The sequence below is a fragment of the Thermobia domestica genome, chromosome 11 (assembly GCF_964235325.1).
Source record: "Thermobia domestica chromosome 11, izTheDome1.hap1.1, whole genome shotgun sequence".
In the NCBI taxonomy this organism is placed as follows: domain Eukaryota; kingdom Metazoa; phylum Arthropoda; class Insecta; order Zygentoma; family Lepismatidae; genus Thermobia; species Thermobia domestica.
The window spans coordinates 248,674,051-248,699,616 of NC_137464.1; the positions used below are offsets into that span (position 1 = coordinate 248,674,051).

Sequence of the window (25,566 nt, forward strand, 5' to 3'; positions counted from 1 at the left end):
AGGATGTAGCCACAAATATGCAATAATTACTGAATAAAATAAAAGGATAGGATAAACATAATCAAATTCGCGAAAAATGAATAAATTGTATAAAGAAATGCCTGTACGAGAAATCCATATGAACATGGGTCCAAGACTACACATTTCGAGCTTAAATGCTACAGAAAATGCGAAAAATCAATTTTTAAAACGTCCTACTTGAAAACTATGAAATCTACCTTAGAAAATTGTATAGTTTTTATCTAAATATCAATGTTTCAAAATTCTCCACTACCAGCTATGTGCATTTTATTTACAAGAAATCTGAATTTTGGAGCGCATCTTTAAGTGCGGACACATATCCTTCATCCTTAAAAAAAGTGACGGAGGGTGCTGAAACATTGATTAGATTTGCCTTTCTAATGTCTCGAACCCCTCCTTTGAATGCTTCCATAGTTTTCAAGTCAGAACGCTTTAACATTAAATATTCAATTTTTTATTGTTTATAAATGAGAGATTTCAAACAGATGTTAATATAAACTTGTTTTATGTGAAAATTTTATCAACAATTTTTATATTCGATATTTTCTCTTGTGTATTTAAAATCAAACTTATTTTTTCCTTACAAAAAATACTATTCCTTTCAGATTTTTCTTTTATTCAAAAAGCAAAAGATACGACAAAACATTTGAGACTAACAGGTAGTGTTAGAGCCTAGCCTATGAGCATGGGTTTCATCATGAACGGAAGTTACATTTTGATTGGAGTTTAGTGTTCCTCTTAAACAGCGCGGTGGACCTAGAGCTTAACGTGGGTTCTGAATCATACGACCTCCCACAGAAAATCGAACCGGGTCTTCCGCGCAACGGGCGCGTACGCTAACTATATATCCACAAAGGAGCTCTATCATATACTTTGTACGAAATTTTATATTTATACAAAAATCACACTTTTGATACCACAATCACGAAAAAGATCAAGGATTCAGAAATTCCTTAGAAGATCATTCTAAGAATAGGTTATCAGATAACGAACACATGTCATGATAAGCAATGAATGAATCCGTTTGTACTGAGACTTGAACAATGTAATGCGCCTCAATTTTTCCTTTAGAGGAAATTGTTCACAAAGATTCCCATAATACAGCAAAATGTGGTTCGAGAATAGAATGAAACTCCTTTAACTTTTAAAACGAATAACAGAGATCTAACAAGTAAACCTTACGTTTGGGTGAATCGAGTTGCTGACTGAGACACATATGAGAAAGTAGTACTAAATGTGGTCAGTATTTCAGTGAAGTTGTAGGTGCGAAGCTCCAGAGGTTTAGGAGATACAGCTACCAGAACATCACATGGAAGTACAGAATAGTCTTCATACAGTTGGAGGTAAAAGCTCTGTAAGACCTCTTGTAACGACAAAAGGTGAATAACAAATATATGGGTACATATTAGGACTAGGGGGAAGTCATATAGTAAGGGTATGGGTACATATTAGGACTAGGGGGAAGTCATATAGTAAGGGTATACCTGAAGGCGGCCATCTTGAAATCCGCCATTTTGAATTAAGGTTAAGTTTTTAAAATAGGAATAGGGTCATGTGATACATGATTTAAGGCGCAAATTTAATCGGAAGAACAATGGTGACGTTAATTTTGATTTACGTGCAATTGGTAAAAAGTTACAAGGAAATTAAATATTGTTGAAGCATATGTATTAGTCCTTTACCCCACCTTGTAAATTTTGTGTTAATGATAATAAATAAAAAGCAGGTGGATAAATATTAGGTCTATGGTAAGAGTTGCCTTGATGGCGTCCATGTTCAAATCCGCCATTTTGAATCAGACAAAAGTTTTAAACAAAACGCATCGTTGATGACGTTGACATATAAACAAGGAATAAATAACGGTGAATGTATGAGAACATTTATTCTATACAGACAAATAATAATCAATGACTCATACATACATTTCACTTACCACTCATAAAAATCTTGCAACATTCCATACTGTGTTCATTAATGGTTGGCTAAGCTAAACTTGATGTACATACAGTCCGCAGCAAAAATCCTGCAACATGAGCATGTAAGTTTATTGTGAAACGACGAAGTCTTTTGCTCCAAAATAAGTGTGCAGGGGAGGACGCCGAGGTTTCTCCTGGCGTGATTCGTGCCACTTAGACGTTATATTGATTTCCTGCGCTGTTAAGCGTAGTTTCACAATAAACTTACATGCTCATGTTGCAGGTTTTTTGCTGCGGACTGTACAATTAATGTTGGAAGAAATATATTTTATAAAATTTTCCTGACTTATCCTGATTTCCAGTCTTCTTCCCTGACCAGTAGGAACCCTGTACTATATCACTGGTGGACTGAAAATGTCACATTGCACTAAGTTTGTTATAACTTAGCAGTGTCATACAAGTCTTCATATTACTCTATTACTATTTGTATTGGAATTTGTTCTTAAGGTTCCGCCGGATGAAGTTTCAATATATATATATATATATATATATTCATTACCCTACAAAGGTGACTATTCTTAACATTTTGCTCTAATTGAAGTTCTATATGTGCACTTCACACCCTATATTCGTTCTTTATACTACAAATAGAAATATATTCTCCATGTTCACTCTGGAATTATTATTTAAATAATTATTATTTTCCTGACCAGAGCATGCATTTCTTTATTAAAAATAAATTATTTCGTAACAGTTTCCATACCTAACGTTACCTTTCAAGATAACGTTACGTTATAGAAACTTACAAAATAATATATTTTTAATAAAGAAATAATGCATACTCTGGTCAGAAAAATAACAATTATTTAAAGAAATATTTTATATCGAGATATGGGGCAATCCAAATGAAATCGACCAATTTCCAGGTCAAAGGTTGCTGACAAAATTTATTTATTTTTTAAATTTTTTACGTAAGATTGTACCACATTCAGAGAGTTGAAAACAGGTATTGATCTATTTTTTTAGCCTCGCAGGTTTGTGTCTATCAGCCATTTCGTATAGAAGCGTGTGCGTATTTTGCACTTTTCAGAGGACTCCGTTATACGCTGTAACTTTTTAGGTTTTAAAGATAATGAGTTCAAACCAAAATCATATGAAAGACAATGGAATGAACAACATTCTATGTTCTGTGCACATTGAGACGTACTTTAGAACGTCGAAGAAAGAAAGAAAGAAAGAAAGAAAGAAAGGGGGGGGGGGGGAAGAAAAGAAACTGAACATTGAGGTTGGAAACCTAGAAATGCCCATTTGGAATGCACAGTTTGAAACTAAATAAATAAGACTCACTTTTTTTTTTTTTTTTTTTTTTCTACATACAGACTAGATAATAGACAACGTCAAAACAAGTTTCAGATCTGAGAACCATATACTTGATTTTTTGGAAATTTTAAACATTGCGAATTTTCGAAAATCGTGTATCTTCACAATCAAATATCTTAGGAAGGACACAAGTGAATAAAATTGCATCACTGAGACTTGAGTACTTTCTGAGTTATAAGTTGTTGCAATGATGTGAAATTAACGATTTTAACAGCTGAACAGATGTACAGGTTTTGTGTTGATAGTATCTCAGGCATACGATTTATCTAGGTTGCATCAGTAGAAGTGCACTCAAAACACCAAGAAATTCGAGATTTGCTACTTGTAAAAGAATTATCAACTCCAAATCATAGTACGTCCCGTGATTATGCCCTTTAGACTAGGGGAGACTGATGATTAAGGCAAGTGGATGGAAGAATCGGTGAAATGAGGATGTGGGGAGTGCCCCAAGAAAATTCCTGGACACGATGTTTGAACTAAGGATCCCACACACCACAGATAAGCACTTTACCACTGAGTCAGCGTCCGCCAATCATTCAAGGTGTTTATATCTTTAATATAGGGAACTTATAGTATATCCAGTATTTCATCAAAGAGACAAACAACATTTATTATTAGTAACAATTTGTTATGTTCTCAATTATTTGAAAAGTACCCTTCTTAGCCAGAACACAGCTACTTTTACATCATGTAGAGCGCTAGAACACAGTAATCCGATTCAGGAAAGCCAAAGATATAATACACTGTATACTAAACTTAGTCCTAATAACCGTATCAGTAATTCTGTTCATAATTTGATTTAAAATACAAAAATGGTTAGAGGATCTGCGAAACTCCTAATGTGCAAATACCGATAAAGTGCTTATCGGTACTTGTTCTTGTGAGGGTTGCTTTTTACCCCTCTTGGAAAAACTATGTATTATTACAAGACAGAATCCTGTCTTACGGATACGAACGGATAAATTGGTAAAAGATAATTTTTATTGAAAAAAAATCATCATTCTGTACAACTGTATATCGGATAGTTATAAAACTATCGATGTCATAATAGTCACAAATAAGAAGAAACAGACTCGAAGTTACTCAACAGAAATTAAAAAAACCTTAGTGCGAACTGTTGGAAAAAAAATGTTCTTACCCACCCCAACTCTCCATAACAGACGAGAATTATTGCCAGTTTATACTATTTACTAAAGAAAATATTTTCTGCAATTTAAAAATAAATATATGATGCAGTACAGCACACAATGTCCTTTTTCAGGAAATGTCTTCGTTGTAAGACATCTGGTGAGCAACCACACACAATTATAAGCTGAACTATAAGTAATTCTTTTGTCTACCCACAAGAAATTCCTTTCTGGTGAGCATCTTACAAAATTTTCAACTGGTGGGTAAAACCAATCGTTCATGTGACTAAAAAAATTCAGTGCAGAACTTCTTGTCTTCCCTAACAAATTCACTCCTTTTTCCCTTGGGGCTTAAGAGCAAACGTAGTTTGTTTTACGTTATTTCAACAAGGAATATTTCCATTCTTATCCTGTCTGAAAAATAACTTCGAACAGTATTTTATTAGCATATTTCCACATGATCTGTCAGTAATCTAGAGTTGTGCAATCTCTGTAACACGATGTCCCATACGTGTTCGTTATTCAGAGGTCTTACTGCATTAATGAGACACTAAGTAGGGATTTCACTTTTGTTGGCGACTGGTACTGCAGTGAGAGGACTTCATACTAGTGGAATTTAAAAATTAAAAATTGGTAAAAGATAATTTTTATTGAAAAAAAAATCATCATTCTGTACAACTGTATATCGGATAGTTATAGAACTATCGATGTCATAATAGTCATAAATAAGAAGAAACAATATGATCTGCATATAGTGTGTATATATAAATATATCTAATGAATATATAACCAAGACAGCTTCTCTCATCATTTAAACAGCCAGAATTTACATCTAACAAAAATGACTCGATGAAGTTACTCAACAGAAATTCTAAAAAAATAATTTACATCAGTGCGAACTGTTGGAAGAAAAATGTTTATGATTTGTTTAGATTCAATATTTATACGTATTTCTCTACGTTACTTTCACACGATAACTTGAAATATATTTCTACAACAGCCTGACAATTTTCTTTTGCCTAAATCTTACAAGGAATCTTAAATACTGTAACATGAAAATGCATAATGTATATCTAAGTTCTCGAAACGAAAATACGAACTATGTACAGTATCACTTATTCGTTATGTACAATACAACGAAGCATTTACTCTTTCATTCCGGACCAAAAAGAAGACCATGCACACACTGAAATATGAAAAATTTATAATACAAACCTAACCATATCTGTACATATGCCACCTATAGGAAATTAACAGAATGCACCGGATACATACATTATATATAGATAGATAGATTAACTTTTACTTTAAGCTCTTTATTCTTTTTTTCTGTAAGGCTCAAAAATCTACAACATGCTGTGTAACAGATTATACAAGGCTTATAATGCAAAATAGCTACGAAACGCATTACGAACTTGTGCACACAGACTTTGATATGTGCCCGAACTAACAACGAAATGAAGATTGCCTGTGATGTTTACTGTAGTCACAATGCTTCTTTGCTTTTTTCTTTTTACCTAGCCGACTACAGCTATGTAATGATGAAAAAAATTCAAATTTGAAATCATTTTTATTTTCCATCGATTGTAAGTAGTTCATCGATCAGTGAAAGGTTCTAGTATGCTTCCTCATTCACGGGTTCTCTCTCCTGAAGCTGTTCGGTTCTTTCTTCTTCTTCTCCATTTTCTTCTGTATATTTATGATTTTCTGAAGGCCCTCTAAAAAAACAAACAAAAAAAGTTTTATCAGTAGCTATTCATAATTTATTTTAAAATAATAATGGTAATAATGAAAAATAGGCAAAATAATAATTCTACAACATTAACATTTAATGAAAAAAAAAAAAAGTCCAAAAATGAGACATACCAATCAACAGATCTCATTCAGCTAACTAAATGCTATGGGAAAACGTTAATTCTCTTACGTAGTTTTGTAAACCTACAAATGATGCTGTACTAGAACATCATGTAATAAGTTGAAATTGATCGTGAAGTATATACTAATAAAGCTTTTCACTAATAACACTACCAGCCCAAAATTATTTCAACAGCAATATCGTCCAAATACAAGGCGTGATCAAAAATACGGTAAATGTGGTTGCACTGTGCCTTTGAACAAGTTGTGACATGTTGGTTGGCTTCCCAAGGCAGAAGAGTGAAGACGTGTTAAGAGTGTCTGTCGCGCGCCAACGTTAAGTTTTGTTCTAAGCTGCAAAAAAGTGCCAAAGAAGCTCACGAAATGTCAAAGTCACTGTATGGTGATGAAGTGTTGGCACTGAAGACTGTTTACAAATGATATAAGCAATTCAAAAGCGGCAAAGAGTCGGCTGAAAACTAGCAATCACCGAGACGTCCTTTGACGTCAAAAGCAGATGAAAACGTGCAAAAAGTGGCAAAAATGATTTGTTCAAACATTCGAATGACAATTCAAGAGCTTTTTGAAAACTAAAACATCTCGTATGGGTCTGTGAAAAGTATTTTAACCGCCGGTTACATGAGAAATGGCTTCCTTTTTTCGACTCCCAGACAATATCGTGTCTGTGGGTCCTCTCGTTTCTTCCTGCTTTCTGAATCCACCAATTCTGTCATAATCACGCTGACTAATTAATCATCTGTCTCCTTCAGCCTATACGGCATATGCGTGGAATGTTAAATAATTTTATTTAATTATGAAAATTACCCTAGTGTAACCTTCTCCACTGTCGCATTTGTTAATCTAATGGATAATTTACACACACACACACACACACAATTATATATATATATATATAGGGGTGTCCCTAAGTCCGTTTACATAGGTCATCTCGGTAACTATTGAAGATACGAAAAAATAAGAGAGCAATATTGTTGGAAAGTATGTGTTTTCAGTCTAAAATGTTGGAATTTTCGGAACTGGACCAACCGTTTGGGCTCTACACTGGTATAGTACCCAATGTTAAAGAAAAATGCAACATTGCCACGTCTTTGTTGGACAAAAATGAAGATAAGTGCGTGTGTTTTGGAGTACCCTGGACCAAGGAGGGTAGAATGGCGGCCACAATGAAGGATAAGAAGAAAAATCACACACAACGTCAATCCAAGACAGTGGCGTCACCATCAGAAGGGGAGGGGGGAATTTACGAAAAAGAAATTGAATTTAATTTATTAACGGAAAATTGGTATTAATTGCTTGTTGATAAAATGAAATGGAACCAGGGACCCCAAGCGCCTCAGGTGAACGCTCTACCACTGAGCCATCGCGCCCCCCAATTGCTTGGTGGTGTTAACGAGGTGAGAGAAGAGGGCCATTAATACAATTAGAAAGGGCCTAAGTGCCAAAATTCGAAAACCAGAGAAAAATCGATCAACATGAGTTATCGTAATACAAGTTAAACGGGTACTGCGACCATGTGAGTGCTTTAAAACAGAAGCAACAACTTTTAAGCAATAAACTCCTTACAAATGAATTCTGCTTGGTACCAAGACAACTTTGAAAGATACAATTCAATTTTACCTATTGTGGCACTTAGATCCTGTCTTATTATTCAATTGTTGTCTCGTCTAGAAACAAAACCGCGTCACGTTTCCAGACGAGTTCAAACGAAATTGATTAATTATCTCGTACCCAGCTGCTGGTGTAGGGGTAGCGTGCCTGCCTGCAACACAGCATTTGGGTAGGTCGAACGTGGGCACGAAACCTGCTTTGACGGGCGATCCTAAGTTTTTTCCTGGTTTTCCTTAGTCCCCACGGGTACATGCCAAAATGGTCTCTCTTCTCAGGCCACGGCCGTTTCCTTCTTCAGTCCTAGACTTACCTAAAGATTCGATGTGATCTCTGAGTGGAGGCTCAATCTCTTCTTGTGCCATTTACTGAACAAATAAATAAAATTTCCCCGCTGGTGAGCGTCATTATTCATTTTAAGGTTTCGTCTCGGCTCGTAAACTGGCTGCCTCATCTCATTTCGTTGAATGTCTAGTGTCGTGTATGAGTTTTCGAAACGAGAACGTGTCTCGTGAACAATACTACTTATTTCATTGCAAAGGGATTAAAAATGTAGAAGCCAGCTATTTGAGATATACCATCCCAGCATTCGCCTGGTGGGTGACAATGTTATACCATTCTTGTTCCTTTGACGAATGATATGAGGAGAAAGGACTGTGACACTCGCACAAGGGATACCGCACCTAACCTAACCATTTCAAGTCACCTACCTCTTTGAAGATCCTGAAACAGATAAAACAACGCTGTAACTCTACTCAGTCGATGTTCGAAGTGATGTCCACCTTGTGCACAAATTGCCATACAATGTCGCAAACTAGCCCTAACCAGTTGCAGAGTTTCAGTGGTAATAGCAGCGCAGGTCTCGCGAATATTATGTTGTAGGGCATCATTTGTGCGTGGACGATCCCTGTAAACATCGGATTTTTGTTGCCGTACAGAAAAGAAACAAGAGCGTTAAATCGGGCAATCTCGGTGGCCCTTCCACCAGTTCTCGACGCCCGATCTGATGTCTAGGAAATGCTGCATCTAACCAATGTCGAACATTGATGCTGAAGTACCGTGCCGCACAATCGTGTTGGCAATAAAAAGTGCATTCGATTTGCGAGTGGCAAGTTGTCCAAATAAGGTTCCAGTACTACTTGTAGCAGGTATGATAGGTTTTACCTGTTAATCCCCATTCTAGGAACACAGGACCCACCAGAACATTACCGTGAATTGCACACCACACATTTATACGAGGGTCAACTTGATTACGGGAAACTTCGGAAACATGAGGGTTGCTGTCTGCCCATTACACGTAGTTATGTGTTAACAGTTCCATTAAGATAAAATGTGAGCTCTTCGGAAAACATGATGTTAGCTCAAGGTTGGGTTGTTTGTTTTGTGCGTGTAAACCATTTACAGAATTCACATCATCAATCGGCATCATCTCCATGCAACTTCTGCACGAAATGTACCTTGAAGGGATGAAAATGATACTTGCGTAGAATACTTTGGACAGACGTTCGGCTAGTATTACTTTCTTGGGCCACCTTTCGTATCGATCGCGTTGGAATGCTTGTAACTTTAGCCAGAATATTAACGTGTGTGCCATTGTTGGTTACAGATCGCAGTCTGCCAGAGCGGGGTCGGTCGAAGACACTGCCAGTATCCTCGAAGCGTGTGAATAACTTACAAATCATTGTATGTGATGACAATGGGAGCTGTGGATGGCGCTGATGAAACTGTTCCACAGCCGCACGTATACTCAAACCGGATGCGTGAAAGATCATTTCCGCTTTGTTTGCAGGTATTCTTCATATACGGAGACGTAGGTCACCAACTCAACAAACCATTTGAATGCAAAAGATGAGTGGCGTGTTGCTTGTGCTTGATTACGTGAGACGCTGCCACTTGGGCAAAATAGGCGTATAATGGCACTATGGTCATTTAAGAAAATCGCTCAGTGCCGCTTTCTGCAAACTTGACGGTTTCCTCCCCTCCCGCTTCTGTCTACCTTCAACGGAATTCCCATAAAATAATGCACACTCGTATAGTTACTGTGTTCCAATTCAGGCATTTCCTTTTTTCATTTATTTGATGCCGTAGCTCAGGCAGGTGGGTGTAGCCGAGCGGTCTGAGGCGTTAGGCTGATGATTGTGAGGTGAAACCCATTGGGGGTTCAAGTCCCTCTGTAGTAGCAAGGGAGGAATTTTAACTGTCCTCGATGTTTCTGTGTTCGTGTCCCTGTCGTGTCAAGTAGTCCTGAAAACTGGTAGAAGTAGAAAATAAGTCAGGAAAATAAGTCAAGTTTTAAAAAAGAAAAAGAAAAGTCCGTAACGCGTCTAACTACGATAAAGGTTATTCATGTGGTCATGGTTCAAACCTCAGTCAGGACATTGGTTCATTTTTAAATGCTCTCTTGTCTGGCGACACTGAGGTGATTTCAACCTTCTATTAATTTTTTTTTTTTTCTAAACCAGTACGATTTTTATGTTCTTTCATTTATTTAACAAGTAGATGACGAGCACTGGTACTCCTTGCATGAGTCATTATCTTGATGTCATTCATTTGTCAACGGAAAAAGGATGGTATACTATTGTCATCCATCAGAGGAATGCTGGGATGGTACATCTCAAATAGCTGGCTTCTACATTTTTAATCCCTTTCCAATGAAATAAGTAGTATTGCTCACGAGAGAGGAATATTCTACTGTCTCGTGTCGTTTCGAAAACACACACACACGACACTAGACTATCATTCAACGAAATGAGATGAGACATCAAGTTTAGGACCAGAGACGAGACCTTAAAATGAAGAACAATGCTCACCAGCTGAGAATTTTTATTTATTTGCTTGCTCAAGGAAATGACAAAAGGTGAGATCGGGCCTCTACTTCAAGGTCACATCGACCCTTTAGGAGATTTAAGGACTCGAAAAGGAAGCGTTCTTGGAATGAGAAAAGGGACTATCTCTGCATGTACCTGGGGGGACTGAGGGGAAACCAGGAAAGAACTTCGTCAGGATGTCCCGTCGGAACAGGTTTCGTGCCCACGTTCGACCTACACAAAAACTGTGTTTCCGGCAGGCACTCTACCCCCACACCAGCAGCTGGGTACGAGATAATCTATTTCGTTTAAACTCGTCTGGAAACGTGACGCGGTTCTGTTTCTAGACAAGACAACAATTGAATAATGAGACAGGATCTAACTGCGGCAATAAGTAGAATTGAATTGTATCTTTCAAAGTTGTCTTAGTACCAAGTAGAATACGTTTGTAAAGAGTTTATTGCTTAAAAGTTGTTGCTTCTGTTTTAAAGCACTCGCATGGTCGCAGTACCCGTTTAACTTGTATTACGATAACTCAGGTTTATCAATTTTTTTTTTTTTTTTTTTTTTTTTTAAATTTTGGCACTTAAGCCCTTCCTAATTGTATTCAATTTTCCTCTTGTCGCGTCTCGTTGACATCACTAAGCAGTTAATATCAGTTTGCCCTTCTATTCTCCTTGGTCCACGATACTCCAAAACACACGCACTTATCTTCATTTTTGTCCAACAAAGACGTGGCAACGTTGTATTTTTCTTTAACACTGGGCGCTATAGCAGTGTAGAGTCCAAACAGTAGGTCCAATTCCGAAAATTCCAACATTTTAGATTGAAAACACATACTTTCCAAAAAATTTGCTCTCTTATTTTTTCGTATCTTCAATAGTTACCGAGATAGCCTATGTAAACGGACTTATGGGACACCCTGTATATATATATATATATATATATATATATATATATATATATATATATATATATATATATACTGTATATATATCAGGGATGCAAATAAGCAGCAAAATTTTACTAGCCCCAGACAAAAGCTACCAGCCCACATCCCACAATAGAAATCATTTACTTATCTTCGGTTTTATATTAAATACTCGCCCGCACCGATGAACCATTCGCCCCGGGCGAGTGGTTATTTGCATCCCTATATTATTTATATATAAAACCCCAGCTTCATGTTGCTAATATCGATATTCTTGACAGATATAGAGAATCTACATTTTTTAAGTGGATTTCTCAAACCACTTCACTTTTATTAATTTTGTAGTTGAGTACCTGAAACCACTTTTGTATACAACTGTTATTACGTTCCATACGTCCTCAGAAGCAAAGATCTGTATCTCAACATAGTTTGAAAATGGAAGTTTTCACACGGTAGTTGTTCGTATTCAATATTTTATCGATATAACGAACGGAGGCATTTCATCCTCTATTTCTGGATTAAAACACATATATTAGGGACAAACGAAACTTTCGTCTTTTGTTAAGTTATGTGAAATGAAAGTAAGCCTAGTTGTTTAAAATATAACCACTGCTCTAGAGTTCAGGATTTATTTTTCACACCTGAAACCTATGAAAGGACGCGCTGTTTGGCTCATGTTTGCCAGAACTATCACAAAACAATCTTCTTAAGAAATTTGATAGAAATTTCAAAACAGGAAACATTTTATGCCATGTCATTTACAATATATATAAATAAATCAATTCACATTAGATAAAAGTTCAACTTTTGTCTGCAAACCCTCTTGTTGTTAGAATGAGTGCAATTAGCAATTTGAAGCTGAAGTTTGATAAGGACAAGTTCAATAATTTATCGTTACTATCTGAAAAATTCGAGGGAATACTTTAATTTTATTCAAAATTTTTTGATAGAGCAATTTAAGTATTTACCGACAAGGCAGTTTCAAAATCTTCCTCTTGCATCTCACTGAAAATTAAAAATACCTCAAACTTTAACATTCAGTTGTAAGGTAAATGCTTCTAAAGAATAGTTAGAATTTATATAATTAATATTATTAAACAATTATATAATTATTAATATTAATACTTATATAATTTTAATATTGTATAATACGATATTAAAATTATATTCTTGTGTACCAAACCCTACTGTATCTTTTATCGGCTTGTATGGTCGAGTCGTCTAGAGCGGATGACGATCGCACGATTTGCCCGTCTTTTTTGGAAGATCAATGACCAATTGTATAATTCATGCACTGTACAACTGGAGACTGTTCTTATTCACGTATAAACATATGTATTTTGCTTTAAGACTTTAAGCGTCATGTGCATGTGTTAAGCACCCTTCAGATGTTAATAGGCTGTTAACACTGCTAGTAAACATGTTAATCCCGGAGTAAAACATCCGATTTTGTACCTTCGTGTTGAAGTGTTCAACATAAATGAAAAAAAGGTATACGTTTTTCCCTTAGTAACCTATTGCACTTAAAATGTTAGAATCTGCAAGATGTAATGATGTGGAGAGAGGATATATTTCACAATTAAATCGCTGGAAAAACCGACAGAAGAAAACCGGAGACGACACCCTTCACTGTTGAGTCAATAATTTGTAAGAGCATTCTTCAAATATGTATAACGGCAGGCAGTTTCATTTTTGGATCATGTGAAATAATGTGAAACTCAGATACCTCTCTCTCTTTTCTCTGTCATGTCTGTCTCTTTTCTCCTTAGACCTTGACCTCTTCCTATCCCGAGAACGAGATCTATGAGAACGTGACCTATGTTGACTGCGACTTCGAGATCTGTGAGACCTGCAAAAATAAAAACAAGTTAACACGTTACATCAGCGATGATTTGTATTGATTACATCGTGCCATTAACACCTTAAATATTGCCAATGTTTTGTTTTTTTACGAGAAATTTTAAATGTTTTATTTGCTCAGTGTGAGTATCTGTACGTAAAGAGTGGTGGCCAGATACCTACCACGTTAAGGAAGACACTTTTGTATTTGTATTCGTACTCTAGTGTAGCATGTCTTTGTTATATGTAATTCCGGTGGAGCAGGCATATTTTAATGTTCACCCAGCATCATGGCCCAATTGGATGTTGACGAGATTTCTGGTGCAGAAAGTAAATGGAGACGCCAGAGCATGCGCCACCTTAAAGATGGGAGCCTTTTTTTTTTTTTTTTTCTTTTCTTGTTTCGGGAGGTGAAAATCTAGGAGCCTGACGACTCATTTTGCTCCTCAAGGTAGTTATTGCTTCATGTCTAGTGTCATTTCGTTCAGAAAGGCTCCAGGTGACTTTTTTTTTTTTCAAATACTTTTCTAATTTATCAAAATAAATCTTATTTCTATCTCCCCCTTATTTACCATCCGCCTTTTAACATTACATTCCCATACTCTTCTTACAGCGTTATTAACTAAAGGAGTTCGTTCAGTCTTTCAAAGTATACCGTATTGCTTTCAAATTTTAATTTAGTAATACATTACTGGGCCAATTAGTAAGCATCACCGATGAACTCAGTTGGTAGTTTTCTTCCCTACGCTCTATTTAAAAGGTCGAACTTCGATTTCAGACGAGGGTAAGCTTATTTACGAATTTATACATCGTAAAAATTGCTTTGAAAACAATACTCTTGGCTTGAAAAACATACTAGGTCGATTACTTAAGAGCGAACATACTTATACCATCATGTTGTCTATTTATTACTTCACAGCAACTGTTCTACATACGTCGTATAGTTACTCTTACAGAAATAATAACTGATGCATTACTTACTTTTTTGGCGGCGTCGAAATCTGAAGCAAAGCCTATCTTTTGTTTGGAAGAATATATCAAATTATACTTCACTGCGAAAAGACACCCGAGCATTATAACAGTCAATATTATGCAAGCCCTTCCTGCTTTGTCCTTCAAATTGAATTCGTGCAAGTACATACATCTGTATTTTGTAAACCACAAAGTCTAAATATACTGAACTTCGTGCCATCATCTTCAATTGCTCAAAAAGTAAAATTCCCTTCCATGCGCTGAAATATTTGGAATTCGTGTGAATGAATAAGATATTGTTTCCTGCGTACTAAAAAGCTACATCACGTCGCCAATATGATTCCCTTTCAACCTCATTCTTTGAGAAATTAACTTCTTTCTCTTCTTTCGTTGGGAGTTAAACTCGGAACTTCACGTCTCTACTTTACGATCAATTTGCAGTCCTCCCCCGCCAGCCACACTGACACACGTATGTCTAATTTCAGAGGTTCGTGTGGTAAGTTTTATATTTGAATGTTACAAATACTTGGAGGTTTAAAATTGACTGACTGTAAAATACATAAACGTGATAATGAAAATTCAATTAACTTATGAGATTCAGGAGATTCAGTTTAACCCCTGTTACTGTACGACTCTTCCGGGTAATCGAAAGGTAAGTAACTTTACATTATTTGTGCGTGATGTAATTCCTTTAGCTACCACACAATTAAAATTTCTATTCAATATAAGCTGACTACACAAGATGAAATAGCCTTTGATTTGTTCTCAATATGAAGACTATTATGGGATTCATACACGCTGCAGTAGTATACATTTTATTTCTATATTATTTCTCCACTTTCGACCATTCATTCTTACCTGGATCCATGAGATTTGCTGCGTGATCTGGAATCGCGTCGTTTGGATCGAGATCGTGATCGTTTGTGGCTTCTGCTTCTACTTCGACTTCTGCTGCGAGTTCTACGATGTGATCGAGAACGGCTGTGTGAACGACGGCCATCTCTGTAGCGATCTCGACCCCTCTCGCGTTCTCGTTCTCTCTCTCTTTCCCTTTGTCTTTCACGCGCTCGTTCCCTCTCCTCTCGCTGCATATCGCGCTCTCTCTCTTCCTTCCGGCGCCTCTTGCGTTCTTCCACTGTTTGCTGAAAATGGAAAATCCATTATATTGATTGTGAACTAGAAATTACTGTCCTGGCAGTTAAATAAAGAAAACTGAAATTCCAGTCACACTATGGGAGCTTTCTGTAAATAAATATTGTGCTGGGTTTGCATGGGATACTCTTAGCTTCCTTTTACTTTATTACTGCACTAAGATTTAATCTCGTTGGAGGCATTTTAGATTTAGTGTAGCTGAGAATTAATTGCTCTTTCTTACTCATATTATATTAGAATACTATTAACGGAGATAAATAACATCTTATGGTTTCATCAATGGGAGAATACTTTCAACAAAATAACTCCATATTCTTGCATAATAAAGAAGGAAGAAACTTGACGGACAATAATCTTTCTGAAATTTGAGTGTCTGGAATATGTGATTCTGATTTAATTCGAAAAGTGAAATTTACGCGATTCTCAAGTCTACTAACTGAATAAAAGTCTATTTTTCCGAAAAATCCCGATGTTTAGAATTTATTACATTATTACTTAGCTTACAACTTTATAACTGAGATACGTGAAAACATTAGAGCATACCCTATCCTTAAATCTTGTGTTGACAGCTCTAACAACATCTGAGAAAAAAATGCCAATGTTCACATTACATTAAATTACATTACATTGCCTACTTTAGTGGAAATTGCCGTGTAAAGTAGGGAAGAGATGGAGAGGCTGAAAGTGGGATTTTCATAATAGAAAATGTAATATATAGGCTGCTGTAGACAAAGATTTCTAATATCGACAGGGTGGACTATTTATCTCAATACGCCTTTTTAAGTTTGAAACTAAGACAAAAAAGGCTGGAATTTTGTACCATGCAAATATCCTCGGACGAACGGACTCTCCTTGACATTCTGTGATCCCACAAGTTAACAGTGTTGTCAACCCAACAAAGTTATCTTTCAAATGGCACGACATCGGTTTCTTCCATATTTCACACACACTAATCACAACACACTGAGCAAGGCTACGTGATAATATATAAAACACACAGAATGACGTAACAGTTTCAACACAATAACTGTATCTTCATCAGACTTCAACTCCTTCTGGCTACTTGGGAGTTAATCTGATTTTCACGAAGCTTTGCACCCCTTGTAAACAATGCAGACTGCAGTGCAGAAATGTTGCCAACTAATTAAACAAAAAATGTTATATGCAATTTTGTGCTAAGATATGAATAAACAAACTGAAGGGGGAAAAACAATGAGATTAAAAATTAAATGGCATGGGCTTGTGATAAGAGAATCAGGAACCATTTTCTCCCGTTTGCAGTGGCGTACGCACTGCTCTCCTGAATCTTTGAACTACTATGTAAACGCAGACACGCATCAGGAGGAAGAAGGGCAGAACGTTGAATTTCTTCTACCCTACCAGTGTAAAAGTTACAATTAAAACTTACTATTCCCCACTCCTAACATTTCCTCTAACTGAGAATCTACCTAAAATGTTAGGATTCAGAGCCACTATTACATGATGATTTAGTGTTCCTACTAGCATATCTATGGTTGGATGGATGGATTAAAGTTTATCGTCCCCTTCAACAACAAGGTTCTATAAGATTTCGACCTACAGCCGAACGAGTGATCCGAACTACATGAATTTCCACCGGAAATCAAACGCGGGTCTCCCGCCCGACGACGAGTACGCGGATCATATAGCCACAAAGGAGTTAATTATCAGATCTAGAAACGTGCAGTTGTACTCACGACTTCTATTCAAAATTGAGCTCTTGGGGGGCCACGGTGGCTCAGTGGTAGAGCGTTCACCTCTGGCACATGGAGTTCCAGGTTCGATCCCAGTTCACTCCAAGTGAACGTTGTGGTAGATAAAAACCGTGTGCGCGGGTTTCCTCTGGGTACTTCAGTTTCCTCCCACTTTCTTCATTCCAACATTTCATTCATGTTTTCATTATCACCGTCTTCTTTAGCCTAGCCTGCATAATCGTGGGACATAAAACTCGAAAAATTTCATTTCATTTCATTTCAAAATTGAGCTCCTTGTACGTTTTCATTATAGGCGAGCGAGTGTTTGGAACAAGCAATTGTTCATTCTGCAAGAACTTGGAAACTGAGTTTACTTATTTATTGAATAGAGAATTTATTATTTTATTTCCTTTGTTATATGTAATAAAATACCTATAAAACATATTTTGAATCCTCGTGACTTATCCTTTCATTTGATATCTAACAGAAAAGTTACGCCATAAACTAATATCAGTCATGAGAGTATGAAGACTCTATCGACATCTTATTCAACAAATTCCAAGAAACTTTTTAGATTTTACATAGGAATAAAGACACATTATTTAACATGCACATAGTACCTCCTCTTAATTTCACTGCAGCCAGAAAAAAATAAGACTCAAAAGTTATAAACATTCCTATCCAATATTATAAAAATTCTTAAATGTTGAAGATTCCTTTGTACATTATTTCATTTCTGAAACCGAATATTCAGTTTTTGCATCTTTTAAATGGCCATTTATTCTGATCGCATTTTAAAAAGGCGATATACAAACTATAACTGAAAAAATTAGCCTCATATTACTTCGTAATGAATACTAGAACAGGTTTTATCCTCTTTAACTTTTCTCTATCCCTCTCCCTCTCTCTCTCCTTTTTTTTTTTTTAATTGACTATTTCCTCATCTCAAATGAAAGGTCAAACAAAGATTTGGAATACTATAAGGAACTTATTATCTTCAATAAGAACAACTAGTACACTTGATTTCTCTTTTTCATTTTCGTAGCACATTTGCATGAAATGACACAACTGTTTGACAACCATTCTTTGTGAAAAACTGAAAAATAACTGTGAGTTAGCAACATTGAAAATGAGACTAATAACAGTTTATTCTTCCATGAACAAATAGTACACAACAAATGCAATGTATTATGGTAATTAGTGTATTGTTAAGGCACAGTAAGAACAATTAGGTTTCGACTCAAAGTATGTATCTATATGGGATCGAAATCTTGAACCAAAATCGAATTTGTAAGAGAAAATTGTTACAACAAATGACAAAACACACAAAGTGCGCGCCGCAATTTAAAGATGTCGCCTCTGCTGCTCCGAGTTATTCTGTTAAACATAAACAAGGCAAAACCCGTAAGTGCAGAAGAAAAGCAAATACTTTATCAAACGATATCAACGTTGTTCAATTCACTTGAAGAAAATTAAGACCTATAATAGCTAATTTTCATGTTCTCATAGAATATTTATTTACTTAACTTTGTAGTACTAAAGTTAGAATTTGAACATTCGCATGCTATACAATGTAAGAAAACACATCAATAAATTGAACTTAAGGAGGAAAATTATCATTTGTTTTTCATGGATATGCATAATGATTTAGGTAATAGATGAAAAAGAAATAATCTTCCATAATGATAAATATGCTTGCTGTTACATACCAGCGCCATCTCTTTATCGTTCAGTTGATAATTTGACATAACTCATTGTAATTTCATTTATAATTACAGTTTGGGGGAAAATAACAATGTTAAGTTGCTCTTAAAGGAGGGGGATTATATAGTATTGGGTATTTTGCCCTATATCACGGCAATGGTGTGAGAGTGAGATGAGTAATGCACATCGCAGTAGCAGAAATACATGCACGTGCTGCAGCAGAAATATTGCGGGAAACAGACGAAACAATTTCCTCTTCACCAATCAGCAAATAGTCGTGCGCGCAGTGATACAACATTAAGTTACGCGGTTTGTTTTTGAAAGGTGCAAAGGACTGTGAAAAACGCTTTAGTCACCTCTTATATACTATACTTCCCGGAGATAAATTTTTAATTAGGCTCCGCCCCTTACCACATAGCCTTGCTTAGTGTGGTGTTGTTTAGTTTTGACAATATGGAAACAAGGCCTGATAGAATAGTTCAAATACACATGATAAACTAAAATTTATATAATCACATGTGTTATTCAGTGTTGCAAACTAAAGGATTTTACAATATTACAGACACCCACATTTTGGTGGCTCCTACAGCTGTAATAACGTGTCACACAACGGAGCAATGCACACTTTAGTGTCTGATACTATGTTCATAATGTTACGGATTTCGAATGAAATGAAACAAAGTTACAATGGATTGAAAATTTGACTTTCTTCATAGCTTTACTTCGAAAAACTGCTTAGGTAATTTATTGCAATTGCACAGATGCTTTCAATGGATGTGAAAATCATAATGCCTTTTACAATAATTTGATATCTCAAACCATTTTGGAGATACGAAGTAGTTCTAAAATTTGAGATATGGAGTATTAGTGGGAACAATTTTTGTCACTTCGATTCAATAATGTAATTACAACCAATTCTAGGAATCACGAAATTTTAAGCAGTGTTGCAAACTACGGTGTTTTATTATATCTTCAGAACAGTTGGGATATCTCATTACTGTAAAGGGCATCATGATCTCTCTTATGGAAAATGATCTACATAGTTAAAATATAAAACACTTTTGATACGAGTCCTTTAAAAGAGGTCAAATTCCTTGTAACTTCGTTTGTACTTGTTCGAAACATGTTATATGACAACCGTAGTATTCGACATAGAGGAACTTTAGTTGGGCATTATCCCATCCGTCTAACTTGTGTGTTAAACTTCAAAATTAATTATTTTTTTTTTAATGTTTGTGATACTACAACTTCTATAGTTTGCAACACTGAATAACAAGTGTAGCATTGAGAGTTTTCGTTTAATATGTAAATTTAAAACATGTAATAAAATGACGTAGTGTCATTTGAAAAACAAAACAACTTGGATTGGGAACACGTTAACTTGCTGGTATCGCAGAGTATGTCATGTCTTCTACTTGGAATTTTCATGGCGCGAAATTTTAGCGTTTTGTATACATTATACTCCGCGTCACCCGAATTGGTGTAAGGCATCAGCCAATAAGCTCTCAGTGTGCTGTTACTCAACCTTCAGGGAGGAATCTAATCGTGCATAATTGATTTTGTTTGTATTTGTGGACAATTATGAATGATTAGATTCGTCACTGAAGGTTTTGGTAACAGTGCACTGTGAGCTTATTGGCTGACACCATACGGCAATCGAGTGACGCGGAATATTTTAAAGTTACTTTAATTTGATTTTGTGTGTAAGCGTCCCTTTCAGCAGCAAAGCTATACGAGGCATGGACCTAAACCTTAACGTGATATCTGAGCACAGCTCCCGCCAGGAATTGAACCCAGGCCTCCCACGCAACATGCGCGTATGCTAACCACTACTTTCCAAATATTCCCTACAAATTGAAAATGATCATTATTTTATTTTATATTTTACTCCATACTCTCACTTTATAGTCATATCAATATAGATACATGGTATTCCTCACAATTTCTCTAAAAATTATACCAAATTTTCATCATGTACTACTCACCCCTGTACGATACCAGGTGTCCTAAAATTATTAAAAGAAAAATCAAAGAAAAACAAAGGTTATTATTTTAACACGTTTTCAACTATTGTATTATTATATCAGAATCTCTATTGTTTATTAAGTTATCTTTGGACTTGTATTATACAAAGTGCTAGTGTACATATCCCACATTTTCTTTTAGTTAGACTAATTTGGATAGCTACAAAATAATAATAATTCAGAATATAGTAATTACTGAGTTAATGATGTAAGAATGAAAGGAATGGAATAAAGGATGAAACAGGAGAACCTCGGGAAAACTCCCCACTCGGTGTTTATCACAAAACCCATATCGCGCACACAGGGTTCGACCGCAGGAACCTTGGCGCCAGAAGTGAACGCTCTATCGATTACGTCACTGAGTTAGTGTTTTAATATCAACATGCAAAATATTTCAAACCTGCATAATATCTGAAACATAGTTAATCCCTTGGATCAGTTTCCTTCATTTAATTTAGCACGTGATAATGAACAGTCAGCAAGAAGGAACTTGTATGCCTCAAACCCAAATTTTTGTGAAAACATGTCAGCATGATATAGAGCAGCAACATGCGAACACGGTGGAGATCAACATTGAAACACGAATTGATCATAAAATGTCGTTACTTCCACAGTATACTGGAAACAAATATTTTACGCTAATTTGGATCGTAAATTTTAACCATCCCCTTTTCTTTCATTTCACTGCGAATTGCCATATAAATTTCCAGATCCAGCCTGGATAACACTGGAATCAATAACAGAAAAGGAAATGAAATCCGACCAGGGTTTATATTTAAAAGGTATCACACAACAATCGGTTGTGGACTAAGGAAAAACCTGTCAGGTTGGCCAGCTACTGGATTCGAATTTTTTTTTAAAAAAGTTACTTTGTATATTAACATAAACATCAATCAATGAGCACATTAACTAGAAGTAAAAATAAATAAAATAAAATAAAATGCAACCAAGTAAGTATTATGTGAGTAAACAAATACATTTCGAATACAGTACAAGAGAAATTTTACGATTTCCATAGTGGCTTATTTACCTCTAGTTCTGCAAGTTTCTCTCGGATCTTGATAAATCCCAGATGAAGTTTTCCGCCAAAGTGATCAGCGAGTCGACGATCATTATCATGGATGCCAAGATAGGCTGAACAGACTTCACACACACGAAGTTTCTGCTGTTGGTAACTGCTTGCTGGCATCGAATTACGATATTCCTGCTCAGCTGCTGCTTTCTTCTTTCGTAGATCTTCCACCTGTTAACGAACGAAAATATAGCAATATTTTTAATTATAAACTAGAATATTGTCGCCTGAGATTCAACACCGCGTATCTCCAATTTTAGCGAATTGCGAGTTTTTGATATCATTAGAATCAGTATAGGATAGTGCACAATCTCGTTAAGTAGTACACCTATATGACGACAAATGGTTCTATTATTCCCTCAAAGTAATACCGCGTATATTGAGGCTGAAGCTAGTTTTTAAACCGTGTTTTGTCTCTCTTGTAAAATTGGTGAAATGTTACTTACACGGTATTTAATCTCAGACGACGATATACTGTAATTTTGAGTTTTCTAAAATACGAAAGAAAAAAAATCTGTTTTACCTAGAATACTTAAATATACTTACTTCGATCAATTATATCTCATTTCACACATACAATATACATATTCTATTAGTGTCTTGCGAATTTGTTTTTATATTGGTACAATTACGTTGAAAGCTGTGTGTGTAATGATCATTAAAAAAAAAAAAAAAAGTTTTAGTGTTTTGTGAAAGAAGGGACTAAAATTAATACAATTTTAAAATATTTGTGATGCCGAAACTCTTCATTAATATCTGGTTGTTGAAATCATATCAAACACAATACTCTAATTAATAATTTCTAGGCACATAATAAGTATGTGTTAGTTTCTTGGATTGTGCAGAAAGATGGAAATGTATTATAATTACTGATCTATTCATGTAATGATAATGTACAATGCAGTACAAATCCATACGAAATACAGTAGAGTAGGCCTTCAGTATTTAATACAATATCACGTCGGAATTTCTATTAATACCTTGACAATATTTAAAATTAAAAACACCAATTCTATGGACTAAGAAAACCAAAGATTTATTGGTACAAAAGAACAGTTTACCACTGAATCATATCCTATAACAAGTCAATACAATCAGGATGTTATTACCTTATATTCTATCGTCGTCTTCATATTATCACTTTCTTGATCTACTTTAAGGCTCACTTGCTTTCCGAATGGAAGTCTATTACTCTGAGTTACTTTCCATTCCAGCGACGTATGTCGTCCATCATATATATATATCTCCATCTTATAATTCATACGACATTCTATCACCTTTTCTTATCCGTGAGGTGTCACATCGTGTAACTTGTTCCATTGACTCCCTGTGTTCTCTATCTTGGAAACACAGTTTCTGTTCTTTAGCCGCAGTTGGTTTGTTTTATTAGCTGACCGCGTATGTTCACTTGTTTCACTCGTTGCCTAATTGCTCCGTGTGATTTCTTCTTCCCCTGCTGTTCGAAGTTTATCGTTGGAAATAGCATGGAAGTTTGTTCAACATTGTGAATTTTACGTTGAAATAATGGAATATACTTTTATGACGTCTAACAATGAAAAAGTTGATGTTATTTAACTGTAATAGTTAATGAATTCATAGCTACAACGTGAAATATGATTTTTGGCATAAATTTTGACCTCTCGCTACCCCTTTACTGTGCACTTTTTAATGAAAATGTCTAATAATTTAATTTGCAGTAGAAACTAACTTCGGTTAAAAAATAAAGTTAATCTATTCAGCAATTTGGCCGTGAAGCGATCACGTAAGCTAATGAAATACCTCGGGTGAAGCTGATTTAGCACACAGTTTATGTACATCAAGCTTTATCTTGCTCATATAAGGAATTCCTGAGATACTCTATTTTTTAAATAAATGTTCTAACTTTATCTCCCTTAGAGAAGGAACTTCAATCAAAATAATACGATATATTACAAAAAAAAAGTTAAAGGCAGGTAATAATTATGGTCCAAAATTAATTTCAAATGGTTAAACGAGTTAGTTATATAACGGAAAAACATATAAACCGTATCTATATGTTTACAGTTTCTGTTCCTGAGAACAATGTAAACTCTTCCTCTTCAGAAATAGAATTTTCGAGAATATAAACATGTGCTCAATTATTTCTAATGAGGAGTTTATATACTGAGTTTCATATCCGTATCTTGAGGGACTTCTGGTGTACTTCTTTTTTTTTAAATATAAATTTTAAACTACCTTCTTTCCTTTGAACCTCCCGTCTTCTCTTTTAGAATCCGCATAAAAAAATATTAAATAGCGTAGATTTCTTCTACAGGGTGTATACTGAATTAACATGGATATTTCCAGTGGTCTGCTTGAAAAAATATCCTGTATACAACGGTGTACGAAAAAAAAAAAGTGTCACATGCGACTATTCTATTAAACAGCCCGCAAAAGATGTTGAAAAAGCGAAGTAGTCTTCAATATTCTAATAGAGACAATGCACAGAAACTAATGGGTTAAAATCATAAAACAGAATAATAAGTGTTAATTGGTTTTACCATTACTTTTGGAGAGAGAACACAATCAGTTTGACTATTAAAAAAACAATATTTTGAAATTAACTTGCTGCAAAAATCAACTTCAACTGCCAGCATTCCGTCTGAATACCAGCACATTTTCACACAGTATCAGTAGTACGATCTCTTTAATGTAGTTACTCCGAAGTATGTCGAACAAACGGTATGGGTTTCTATATGGGACAGATAAACATGTTTATGAAGTGTAGACTAGGCTTGTCACTGCCGCCATCTATGGCGAAGTCTAGGATCCCCTTCCTACTTATAACAATCGAGCGAGATACAAGATGGCAGACTTCCAGATGGCGGCCATGATAAGCCTATCCTCTAACAGATATCTACTTCCTCCCGGTGTCTATTAATGTGCTTTTGTTTTCCATCACTTCACCTGTTTTACAAATACACTGAAATTTTCACATTCTAAACACCCTGTTTTGGCTTATTCTGATCATGTTTTTGGCCAATGCGCCTGTCTTTATGGATGGAAGCACTTTAAATTTTGCTTACGCTGGTTTCTTGATATTCCCCACTTCACTGCCAAGTTTGATCAACATACTCGATTTAAACCTGGCAAGGTTTACTTGTGCGAATAAGGAACACTAAGTATAGCTAAAAGTTACAGAACAAAAATTCGTTACTTAATTCTATCAAACAATTCAATCTAATCCTGACTTATTGCCTATTTCTCTACGAGTTTTCTCTCTTCCCAGCTACAATATTTCTAATCCGAGCAACACACTGTGATGATTTCACCGTTGTTAGAAGTATCTATTTAGTTACTGGACCGAACTTCAGTGACTAATATATGATATGAAGTTTATTTAGCTAAACCGTGTTTACTATAAGAGTGATTTCAATCAAAACAAACCTACGTGGTCAGTTGGTATTTGTT

General features: G+C 35.6%; 1 protein-coding gene across 3 annotated transcripts in view; it reads right to left on the reverse strand.

The window, feature by feature from the left end:
* Positions 1 to 5,074: 5,074 nt before the first annotated feature.
* LOC145664899 (putative RNA-binding protein Alsin2) overlaps positions 5,075 to 25,566 on the reverse strand; it is a 99,271-nt gene continuing 78,779 nt past the window's right edge. For 2 of the 3 annotated variants that reach the window (XM_081731969.1, XM_081731972.1), the window contains 4 exons: positions 22,096 to 22,308; positions 15,332 to 15,615; positions 13,389 to 13,511; positions 5,075 to 6,162 (listed from right to left, as the gene is read on the reverse strand). In XM_081731969.1, coding sequence (XP_081588095.1) covers positions 6,060 to 6,162; positions 13,389 to 13,511; positions 15,332 to 15,615; positions 22,096 to 22,308 — 723 coding nt within the window. In that variant the 3' untranslated portion in view covers positions 5,075 to 6,059. The remainder of the gene's footprint in view (positions 6,163 to 13,388; positions 13,512 to 15,331; positions 15,616 to 22,095; positions 22,309 to 25,566) is intronic. The other variant, XM_081731971.1, reaches the window with a different exon arrangement.